The 12,111-nt window shown below is 43.1% G+C and overlaps 1 protein-coding gene across 2 annotated transcripts; it reads left to right on the top strand.

Annotated features, from left to right (window-relative positions):
* The first annotated feature begins 3,472 nt into the window (after positions 1-3,472).
* Positions 3,473-11,961, top strand: KCNV1 (potassium voltage-gated channel modifier subfamily V member 1). Of its 2 annotated transcripts, none has more exons than XM_058698862.1 (4): positions 3,473-3,856; positions 4,251-5,471; positions 6,581-7,110; positions 10,357-11,961. In XM_058698862.1, the coding sequence occupies exons 2-4, from the start codon at positions 5,005-5,007 to the stop codon at positions 10,866-10,868; spliced, it is 1,509 nt and encodes a 502-aa protein (XP_058554845.1). In that variant the 5' UTR covers positions 3,473-3,856; positions 4,251-5,004; the 3' UTR covers positions 10,869-11,961. The 2 variants fall into 2 exon arrangements, with proteins under 2 accessions (XP_058554845.1, XP_058554844.1); XM_058698861.1 differs by having other exon boundaries at positions 4,248-5,471.
* Positions 11,962-12,111: the final 150 nt, after the last annotated feature.

Raw genomic sequence — 12,111 nt, 5'->3', positions numbered from 1 at the left:
GTATTTTTGTTTTAAATTAATAATGAATTGAATGTACATTTTTCTAAAATTTTTGTCAATGACTTACTGTCATATATATATAATCATTTTAAAACATTCTTATAAAAGATGAGACTTAATGATTTCACAGAACACAGTACATTATTTAAGTAGATTACAGAAATCAAATATAATATTAATATAAATACATTCTCATTTTTTCAAAACCCTAAATGAAATTTTCCAGAGTTTTAATAATAGGAATTCTTAATGTGGTTCAAATGACTTTTAACTTTTCTTAATTGCTATCAATAATCAATTCTTCTGTTTTTGAAAGTTCTTTTTTTTTTAGTAATCTCTACCCCTAACATGGGGCTTGAATTCACAACCCCAAGATCAAGAGTCACATGCTTTTCCAATTGAGCCAGCCAGGGGCCCCTATTGTTATCAATAATCAGACATTTAAAGTCAGCTGTTTTTTCCTTTTTTTTTCTTTAATTAAAACCAAAAATTTTTTTTAATGTTTATTTATTTTTGAGAGAGACAGAGTGTGAGCGGGGCAGGGCCAGAGAGAAAGGGAGACAGAATCCAGGGCAGGCTCCAGGCTCTGAGCCAGCTGTCAGCCCAGAGCCTGACATGGGGCTCGAACTCAAAAACCTCGAGATCATGACCTGAGCCGAAGTTGGACACTTAACCAACTGAGCCACCCAGGCACCCTTCTATTTTTTTTTTTTCTTTTAATCCAATTTAAAGACATGACTGTTGAGGCGCCTGGATGGCTCAGTCGGTTAAGGAGCTGACTTCAGTTCGGGTCATGATCTCAAAGTTCCTGAGTTTGAGCCCTGAGTTGGGCTCTGTGCTGACAGCTCAGAGCCTGGAGTCTGCTTGGGATTCTCTGTCTCCCTCTCTCTCTGCCCCTCTCCTGTTCATGCTCTGTCTCCCCGCAAATAAACATTAAAAATAAAATAAAATAAAATAAAATAAAATAAAATAAAATAAAATAAAATAAAAACAGGACTGTTAAGAATGCATGCTGTTCATTAATATATTTAGAAATATTCACAAAAATTGGAAGAACTAAAGGCAGTTAGTTGTACCTGGAGATTTAATATTCAAATCAATGTTTAGAAGACTTGATAGATAAAGCCAAACACCAGTAAAGCATTTTCTAACAAGACTGTCAATGGAAAATCACCTGAATATAACATCTGATAACTAGAGAAAATATACCCAAAGTCATTACAATGTTGAGTTTTCACATCTCAGTACTGAGCTGCCTCCTACGTGACAGTCACATTCCTCCCAGGCTTTGTAGGAAGGAAATTGAAAGCAAGACCTCACCACCCCCAAGTACTCATGAGCAATTCTCCTTTCACTTCTTGACATATTTTAGGGTATACCTCAGGTCAAGATCAGAGACCAGGAAGGACATCCTTTGAATGGACTTATTTCTGCCCTTATTTATCATTGCATTTTCATTGGGCCCTCAGACTCAAACCTGGGAATCAATGGAGGAGAGACAACAGATTATAGGGAACAGGACAGGGAAGAGGGCAGAAAATTTTATTACCCAAGAGAACTCTATACTTTAAAATGGGTCATTTGTGTTTATATGCTACTGGTTAACTAGTCATCATCTCTCTAGTTATGATTATTTTATATAGTGGAAATTGTATTAACCACAATTGAAGCCCAGTTGAAAATTTTAGCGTCTCATCTTGGCACTTGAGATGAAATCTGGAGTGAGAAAGACCCCAATTTTGATCCCTTCATATATATATTCACTATATAACTGGGAAAGCTCCTTGGCACACGTGAGTCTTTGAGCTGAGATCTGTAACTAAGGAAGACAGTATTTACTTCATAGGACCATTTCTGAGAATTCAGATACTTAGCGTGGGCCTTACACTTAAAAGGTGGTTATTGTTCTAATTCCTTCTACAGGATACCACTAACTACAATGGAAATCTAGGGTTCTGGTGGCAGTGCAAGCCTCAGTAACAGTTTGTTAACCTCTGTTACCTGTCCAAGATCTCCCTTCTCACCTAAAACTGTCATTCTCCTCTGAAAGCTTTCCTCCTTCCCTACCACAGTCTGTAAAATTAGGTTAGACCTTTAATACTAATCTTCTGATGAAAGCTATTTACACTAAGGTATGAATGAAGCTTAACAGAAGTGTGGAATTTTTTCAATGCCCAAATAATCTGTAATAGAGATGCTGAGGGAGTTTTTCTTCCTGTGTAAAGAAGTTCTGCTACCTTAGACAAATTGACACAGTACCTAAACATATTGATGAAGTATTGACCGGTTTTACCCCCTCCATATTTTCTAAATGGAAGAGCTCCTTATAGAGGCAAAAGTTAACCAAATGAAGAGCTGTCAGAGAACCATAACCTATAAATACTATACTATTTTTTTTTAATTTTCACTTAAGTTGCTGTTTATTCTCACAGGAAAAACTTTAGTTCCACAAGAAAAAGGACCTTGTCTGTTTTCTTCATGGATCTATCTGAAGCACCTAGAATAGTGCCTGGTGTATAGTGGATGCCCAATAAACATTTTTTGAAAGATCAGGAAAAATACATCATTTAACATTAGAAATTTGCAAAAATAAATTAAAAAGTAAATAAAAGCAACCACAACTTTGATTTATTTGAAAGCCACACAGAAAGGAGATGTCCCAAGCATTGTGTTTATGAGGGCAGCCTCTTATAACTAGTCCTGAGTTTGAGTTTGGATGTGTGACCCTAAGTAAATCACTTAATTTTTCTGTTTTGCCTGTTTCCTCCTTCTGTAAAATGGGTATGCCTCAGTTTCCTCCTTCTGTAAAAGGGGTATTGTTATTATGACTAAATAAGGTACTGAATGAGTAAAGAGCCTACAAAATTTCCTGACATAAAGCTCACAGGAAATGCTTAGTGTTTTTATTGAAACATGAAAGCTTGCTGAGGAAGGCATGGAGGTCCAGGAACTAAATGACAGCTGGATGTTCCGCAGTCATTTGGTAAAGCCAGAACCAAACAACCACGTTTCAAGTCCATTTATCTTTTTTTTTTTTAAGTTTATTTATTTTGAGATAGAGCACAAGCAGGTAAGGGGCAGAGAGGAGAGACAGAATCCCAAGTAGGTTCCCTGCCATCAGCGCAGAGACTGAGGTGGGGCTCAAACCCAAGAACCTGGAGATCGTGACCTGAGCTGAAATCAAGAGTCAGGATGCTTAATAGACTGAGCCACCCAGGCGCCCATTAAGTCCACTTATGAGAAAGTTCTCCCCACTGTGCCAAGCTGCCTGCTCATCTCTTTATACATACTTTCTAAAACTACTTACAAGAAGAAAAAGATGTGCGGTTCACTTGCAAAGGCTTTTGGAAAATGCAGGATTCTCATCTGCTGGCTGGAAATGAGAAAACCTTGAGCCGTGCTACACAAAGCAGTTACTATAAGTTCCCTAACCCTGAGTTTAGCAGACATGGAAAATTTTGCTCTTGAGCATTTGCGAGCACACAGATCAGGGAAACGGGAATCCAAACAGCAATCCTTGAGGTGTCTTCAGGATGAAGATGATATTCAGAGTCACGGAGTGCTTCACTTCCTCCTCCGGTCTCACCTCCCTCGGCTCCATGCTTTCCCCACAGCTGGTGCTGGAAACCGCGAATGGCTCGCTAGCGCGGGCGGGGGCGGCCCAGGGGCCAGAGCCGGAGGCGGCGGAGATGAGGCGAGGCTAGGCAGCAAGCGCCAGTGCAGAGCTCAGCCTCGAACACAGTTTTCCTCCTGGACCTGTCAAGTCAGACCTCACGTGTACACCGGGAGAATCTACCGAAGGCTACCGAACCAGCCGCGGCCTCTGAGCGCTGCGCTGATGTGCCAGGAGCGGAAGGTGAGTCACCCTGTCCTCCTCCCCGCCCCCACCCCGTGTCCAACAGGTGGGCTGGGGCTCGACTCCAAGGGGCCCAGTGGGTACACCTCTGGTGTCACCTGGGCAAGGCGCTCGGCTGCTCCCTTCACCCAGCCGTCGGTACTATCTAAACTCCTGCCCCAGCCCACGCCTGTTCTATTCCTTGTCTTTCTGCCTTCCCTTTCTCCTAAAATGAGAGCTCCGCTGTGCGCCGGGGAACGCGCCCAGAACGCCCGCTCTCCGGGAAACTTCTTCGGGCAGAAATGGCTAAACCGAAGGGCGCAAAGTGCCTCGATACGAGGCAATCGTGACCCCTAGTTCTTAGCGACTCACTGGGACTTCAGTTAAAAGTCATCATCAATTTCTCAACCAGCAGGTCAGAAACAGACGGAGGCAGAAGAAAAGGGAGCGCGAGTGACAATCAGACTAGGATGAGAATGAATGGGAGCAGATGATGCGGGCCCCTCGCCCGGCGCCCCCTCCCCCACGTGCTCATACCCCCAGCGACTACTCCCGGGGAGGCCTGTGAAGCCGCCGCAGTAAAAGGAGACGGAGGAATATATATCCTTAAGTTGGAAAGAACTCTGACCCGGTTACCACTTCCTCGGCTTTCTGAACTTTTCCTCTCGGTCTCCTGGGCTGGAGTGAGTCTTGCCATCCCCCTGGCGTGCGTTCGTTCCCCTAAGAGGCATCCTGTCCTCCTCCTCCACTCTAGACCCGCCACCTCCCCCTGCACGCCCGCTCCACCCCCTAAGTAACGAGGCTTTGAATACGTACACATCCCGGGCTAGGAATCTCCCTCGCAGATTTAGCGGGGGCTGAGGGCGTAAGTCCCGGAAGGTGTGCCCTGGGGCTGTCCCTGGCTGGGACCGCTTCTGAGCACTCGCCCGGGCGCGACCCCCTCCCCTCCCCGCAGACTGGGCGCGCCGGGCTCGTGCGCTGCTGTCGCGCACTCGCCGCGCCCTAGCGGCCAGAGGGGGAACGAGCGCAGGGGTGCGCGGGTGGGAGGCACCCCCCTCGGGAACCAGGGAAATCCCGGCCGCCGCCAGGGGCCGTGCCACCACCCTCGCCCGACCGAGGCTTCCGGCGCGCCCCCAACTTTGTGGCGCCCTCAGGCAGCGGCGGCGGGGATGGAGCTGCCTTCCCGAGGGCGGGCGCCGCTGGACTCGTCGCTGGACAGCTGCTCCCTGACCTCGTTGGAGTCCAGCGTTTTCTGCAGCGAGGGCGAAGGGGAGCCCCTGGCGCTCGGGGACTGCTTCACGGTCAACGTGGGCGGCAGCCGCTTCGTGCTCTCGCAGCAGGCACTGTCCTGCTTCCCGCACACGCGCCTGGGCAAGCTGGCCGTGGTGGTGGCCTCGTGCCGCCGCCGCGGGGCCCTGGCCGCCGTGCCCAGCCCCCTGGAGCTCTGCGACGATGCCAACCCCGTGGACAACGAATACTTCTTCGACCGCAGTTCGCAGGCATTCCGCTACGTCTTGCACTACTACCGCACCGGCCGCCTGCACGTCATGGAGCAGCTGTGCGCGCTCTCCTTCCTTCAGGAGATCCAATACTGGGGCATCGACGAGCTCAGCATCGACTCCTGCTGCAGGGACAGGTACCCGGGAGGCGTGCGGTGGCCGGGCTGGGAGGCGGGCGCAGTGGAGAGAGGGCGGCAGAGATAAGATGTGAGGCTTCGGAATCCTCGCGGAACGCAGGCCTAAAAAACACCTGAGGCCACTTCTGAGCTGAAAGGTGGGGTGGCGGTGGGTCCGGAAAGTGTCAAAGCCAGCTTTCGATTGGAACTTTTTAAACCTCCTCCTTTTTTGGATAAATGCGTGCCAATTCGTTTTTAAGACAAAGGAGGTCAGGCCTGCAATAAATACTTGATGATTGAATAAGTGAGTTAGAAAAGCTATGATCCAGAAGATGCATGTATAGGGATGTAGGTTTCAGTAGGGAGCATTATCATTTACCACTGAGAACCCTTAACTTGAGACTTGGGTGGAGAGCTGCTTTAAATACAGAAGATAGAAAGTTGGTTCCTTGACTGTGAATGTTTCTGGGACTTTGATGACGACTTTCCTTTTATCTTGCTATTGGTACCATTTCTTCATGAATACCTTTACATCACACACACAAAAAGGTTCCATAGGACAAACTTCTGTTCTTGTTACAAGAAAAATGGGTAATAAAATGCACTAAAGTAGACTTGCTATGTATAAATCCTTTTGTATAAACTTCTAACAAGAAAGTACCATTTTAAAAATAATAATCTTAGGGGCGCCTGCGTGGCGCAGTCGGTTAAGCGTCCGACTTCAGCCAGGTCACGATCTCGCGGTCCGTGAGTTCGAGCCCCGCGTCAGGCTCTGGGCTGATGGCTCGGAGCCTGGAGCCTGTTTCCGATTCTGTGTCTCCCTCTCTCTCTGCCCCTCCCCCGTTCATGCTCTGTCTCTCTCTGTCCCAAAAATAAATAAAAAATGTAAAAAAAAATAATAATAATAATAATAATAATCTTAAATGAGAACTTTGGGGTACTGTGGGCAGGAGACAGCCCGGGTAAAATATGAATGGACATTATCTGCATTTTACTGAAATAAAAAAGCATGACCTCTCTGCTAAGTTTAATCTTTTATTTTTGGGGGGTTTTGTTTTGTTTTGTTTTGTTTTTTTTACTTCTGTACTTTTAAAAAGTTAGACTAATCACCAAGTTGTTTTTTCTAAAAGATACTTCAGAAGGAAGGAGCTGAGTGAAACGTTAGACTTTAAGAAGGACACAGAAGACCAGGAGAGTCAACATGAGAGCGAACAGGACTTCTCACAAGGACCTTGTCCCACTGTCCGCCAGAAGCTCTGGAACATCCTGGAGAAACCTGGATCTTCCACAGCTGCTCGAATCTTTGGGGTCATCTCCATCATCTTTGTGGTGGTGTCCATCGTCAACATGGCCCTGATGTCAGCTGAATTAAGCTGGCTGGACCTGCAGCTGCTGGAAATCCTGGAGTATGTGTGTATCAGCTGGTTCACTGGCGAGTTCATCCTGCGCCTCCTGTGCGTGCGGGCCAGGTGCCGCTTCCTGAGGAAGGTGCCGAACATCATAGACCTCCTTGCCATCTTGCCCTTCTACATCACTCTTCTGGTAGAGAGCCTGAGTGGGAGCCAGACTACACAGGAGCTGGAAAATGTGGGGCGCATTGTGCAGGTCTTGAGGCTGCTCAGGGCTCTACGCATGCTAAAGCTGGGCAGACATTCCACAGGTATTCAAATTTCAGTGATGCTTTTTAATTTGCCATTGTTTGTAAACATTAGTGCTTGACTGTAGTCCCAGGGAAGTGACTCTGAATTGATACTCAAAATTACCAACTCCCATACTTTACCCAACCAAAATGGTGCTGGGAAGTTGTTATCACAAGTATAAAGAAGATGCCGCCCACACTCCTTCTCTCCATATGACATGTAAGAAACAATTTGACCACTTGTTAACCTCAATTTATTTCAACCGGCTGCTCAGAAGATGTACAAAAATTAAAGACACTCGGCCTCAAGAAAGTTCTAGATAATATATGTGTAAACAGCACATTAAAAGAGATGCAGAAATTTTTCATGATACATAAGGACATAAGCCAGTTTCTCTTCTGTGTCCAAGGAAGGGCTTACCACACACATTCCTTGGCAAAAAAAAAAAAAGTCAGTCTTGCAATGCTTTCTCTGGCCATGCAGAAAGTGAGATGACCAGGCACTGTTGGCCGCCCCATAATTTTTGACAAAGCAATGGAAATATTTGCTTTGGAAGAAAGCAGAAGATACTAATTATTAAATGCTTTGTCTAGTATCTAAGAATTTTCTTGTCCCTAAAGTGCAATGAATGAGAGAGATGGTAACAGAAATTCCTTAGCTTGTATCATATGAAGGCTTGAAAATCTAATGAACATTCCCCCTAGAAAAGTTCCCACACAACAACAATTGTGCATGAAAGTTACAGACAATGTCAGGGGAAGTCACACAAATCCGTTAGAGATGATCCCTATTTCCCTGAGGGTGGCAATTTTCAGTGGCTGGTCCTATGGCTGTTGGGTGTTCTGGAGTATATATGTGTTCACTGATGTTAGATTTTAATGAAAATAAGAATAAGAATCCCTTGAAAAGCTTGTTAGAAGGCAAATTCTGATCTCCAATCCATGAGGAGTCAGATTTTAGTATTTGGGGTTGGATCGAGGAGCATACATTTTAACAAGCTTACAAGTGATTTTGATGGACCATACGTTAAGAAACACTCCAGTAGGATGCCATGTTAATATGATACATATTAATACAATACACATGAATACAAATAATTTAGCTATTTCCACCTTATTCCCCCAGATATGTGCCTGGTTGGTCACCTCAAAGAAGTTTGTGGTGGTTGTCACTTCCTATTAATATAGGGAGAAATTAACCTCAAATATGTTTTTCCCCCACATCTCTGAGGTAATTAGGACTTATTCGAACATAATTTTGGTAGTGTATTTTCCTAGCTAGTCTCCCATACCAGCGATGTGATAATGGGGTTTCCAACAACTTTTAGAAGTACCACTCTTTGTTTTCTGACACACATAATAGGATGCTTTCTTCTAGTATTTATAAACTCTTCACAGGATTCAATTTAAAAACACCCAGTAAAGACTACATTTGCTCCTAAAAGAAAAGAAAAAGAAAATAATAGTAATTTCCACAATGTCGCGTCTTCAAAGGTTTTTTTCAGTTCCAAAGCAGTCCAAAGTATTAATAAAGACTTAATTTATTGAAAGGATATGAATGCTTCCACAAATATTTGACAATTTTATCTTAAACATTAAATTTAGCAAAATGTAGATGTAGGTGACATATTTCCCCATGTATTAAACTATAAATATAAGTTGAGAGGTATTATAGAATAACAGGAGGACCAGAGAGCCTAAGTTTAAATCCTGGCTCAGTAACTTTGTACTATTTATGCTACTTCTCTGTGCCTCAATCTTCTCGTCTGTAAAATTGCCTAGTAATTACATCAATCTCCTATTGTTTTTTGAGGATTATCTGAGTTAATAGATGTAATGTGCAGAAATTCAGACAACTTTGTTTTTCTTTACAAAATTATTTAGAACATTTCATCTTGAAATGAAAACAGTCTCCTCACTGTGGTTTTTCTCAAATGTGGTCAGTTTATTTCAGAAATACAATTCAATGCAGACACATCAAGGGCAGTTTTCTAAAAGGTATTCTAAAGATATTCTTTAAAAAATCTTCTTTTGAAGTTAAACGTCAAAATTAATATTCCTCAATCTTTAAAAATACTTGGTACATAATTTAAGAACATCTCAAAGTTTTAAGAACAAAATTTAAAAATAATGAGAGCACAAATGGTATTTTAATGAATTTTAAATAGTCTCTAGTGAATAAAATTAAAATGATTCTAGGAGATATTACTTCGACCTTCAGAGACAGTATCATTTTGGCTTCAGACTGATATGACTTCAAAACGTGGATATGCTTTTAGCAGTGTTCAGGAACTCTAGTTGTCAGGGGAGATACCTTATTCAAATTGTAATCCCATTATGGGCTCAACTGACTCTCCTTAGGGGCTGAGTCTCTCTAGAGATGGGATTGGATTCTCTTGGGTGTGTCTCCCAGGGGTTCCATATGTCCTCAGAATAGTAATAGGGAACACACCACTGCCTCACAGTGAATGAATTTTCTAGTAGCTTCAGTCCCCCATACCTTTCTGCAGTGAAAGGAATAATCTGTATTCTAGTCTATCTCCTTACAGGAAAGCAGAAATTCTATGTACTCAAGGGGAATGTTTCCCCACGGCTTTGGTATTAAGGGTGCACATTTCAGTGGGTGTCATGGGAGTTCAGGACATGGTAAACCGTTAAGAATGTCCCATGAATGCATATGATGTTCTCACGTCAGCTTGGTCACTGATGCCTCACTCACTTTATTCTCATGGAGGACATCCTTTACCCCTTCTGGCTTTCAGATAACAATACCCTGATTATGTTCAACTTCATTAGGAGGGTGAGTAAAGCAGACACATCAAATGTAAAGAGACGGCATAAAACCAGCATCAGAAAAGTGTGCCAAAGCGATACATTGAAATGCACGTCTGCCAAGTGAGCCCTCCACTTGCGATGCTGCAAAGGCCTCCCATTTTGTGGATTAACATATAATTTCCATCATACATCCACTGCCTGCTTTTTAGTCTCATCTGTCACTTTTTTTGGTATAAATAGTAGGTGTTTAGTAAATATTTCTTTCTATCTTTTTTCAATCTTGCCCCACCAACTAGACTATGAGCTCCCTGAAGAAAAAAGATAATGATTTCTCATCTCTATCCCCAGAACCACTGCCCAATGCTGCAGACATATTAGATGTGAAATGCACATTTGTGGGTGGGTAGTCAGAAAGGAGAGGGAAGGGAGGAAAGCGGAGGGGTGGGGGAGGGAAGAGGTGCCCAGGGACTGACAGCAGTTGTTCTCTTACAGGATTACGCTCACTCGGGATGACAATCACCCAGTGTTATGAAGAAGTCGGCCTACTGCTCCTCTTTTTGTCTGTGGGAATTTCTATATTTTCAACTGTGGAATATTTTGCTGAGCAGAGTATTCCTGACACAACCTTCACAAGTGTCCCTTGTGCATGGTGGTGGGCCACAACATCCATGACTACTGTGGGATACGGGGACATTAGACCAGACACCACCACAGGCAAAATCGTGGCCTTCATGTGCATATTATCAGGAATCCTTGTCTTGGCCTTGCCTATCGCTATTATTAACGACCGCTTCTCCGCTTGCTATTTCACCTTAAAGCTCAAGGAAGCAGCTGTTAGACAGCGCGAAGCTCTGAAGAAGCTTACCAAGAATATAGCCACTGACTCATACATCAGTGTGAACTTGAGAGATGTCTATGCCCGGAGTATCATGGAGATGCTTCGGTTAAAAGGCAGAGAAAGGGCAAGTACTAGGAGCAGTGGAGGAGATGATTTCTGGTTTTGAAGCCACTTTCAGTTTATTTACAAAAGCTTGTGTACAACTAACTCAACTGATAAAGCCTTGATATGGATGTCTATGTACTGTTGAAGAGTCTCTTTTGAGTATACCACCTGTGTTAGTTTTTGCTGATATTTTGCTTGGTCTGCTAGAATAGTTCACGTCCCCCAAATCGAGTGCACATTGTTTCGACACAGTTGAGCCACGAAAAATAGTCATTTAACATAACCCAATACAAGTAGGCCAAATGTCTGAATTGTCAAATATAATAGTGCAATACATCCAACAAAGTTAAAAGTTTTATGCATCACTAATTTTAAGGTTTTTTGCACCACTAATGTAAAAGAATGGGAGTTAAGCTACACGGCCCAGAGAAAAGGTAAGTGAACATTTAAGAACATGCTGGACATTCTTCAAGTAAATAAATCACTCCTTCCTCCATCGGTTAAAGTTGTTACATACAACAATTAGCTTTGCAAGCGCAAATCCTGATTTGATAGCCATAGATGGTGTCTTCCCTCTGGTGCAAACCACGCATCACAGAGGGACTAACTTCTGATTTCAGTCATTACTGTTGGAGGTGGGAATCCCCAGGCTGCTTAGCCACCGACAGAACAGGGGCTTCAAGAACTGTGCATTCTCATCGTCTCCACAGAGTGCAGTAGTGTAGCCTAAAGCAGGTGTCTCTTGTACCCCTTGGAAATTAGATGGTCTTTAAAAATCTCTTTATTGATGTAGTGTTCAAATTATGTCTTTAAAATCACGAATGTGTAAAGGTGAAGTAGTGAACATCCTAAAAATATACACTAAAAGTATTAAATAGTCTTATTTCATAAAATGAGAATGATATGTTGAATGATATCACTGGATGAACTTGAAAATCTTTTATTTGTTAACAAAAATATTATAGATAGCTTTCTGGCTTTTGGGGTAAATAGCAAATGTTCCAACTTTGCACGCATTTGACAGCATTTGATGGTCATTCGTGATAATGATAAAATTCCTAGACATTCTGTTATATGATTAAAACCAAAAGTTCTAAACCTAAGAATTAGTTGATGATTCCCAATATTCTAGTAAATGAGTTTTTAAAAACTAAGAGTGATATGGAGTGTCACTTTAATACCTGCCTTCTCAGTGGGTGTAATAGTGTCCCAAAGGGATGAAATTGGTTCTTAGGGGGAAAAAAAATCAGTCCTTTTATTCAGAAAACACATACATATATGCAATACATAAACAGATATAGAGT

This window comes from Neofelis nebulosa, chromosome 14, assembly GCF_028018385.1.
Source record: "Neofelis nebulosa isolate mNeoNeb1 chromosome 14, mNeoNeb1.pri, whole genome shotgun sequence".
Classification (NCBI taxonomy): domain Eukaryota; kingdom Metazoa; phylum Chordata; class Mammalia; order Carnivora; family Felidae; genus Neofelis; species Neofelis nebulosa.
Note: the sequence above shows the minus strand (reverse complement) of the source record. Positions and strands in the feature narration are given on the sequence as shown.

Excerpts from the sequence above, each read along its gene's own strand:
- KCNV1 (XM_058698862.1), top strand. The coding sequence starts at position 5,005 with ATGGAGCTGCCTTCCCGAGGGCGGGCGCCGCTGGACTCGTCGCTGGAC. Across the intron at positions 5,472-6,580 it reads GACTCCTGCTGCAGGGACAG|ATACTTCAGAAGGAAGGAGC; the intron begins GTACCCGGGAGG and ends TTTTTCTAAAAG. Across the intron at positions 7,111-10,356 it reads GCTGGGCAGACATTCCACAG|GATTACGCTCACTCGGGATG; the intron begins GTATTCAAATTT and ends GTTCTCTTACAG.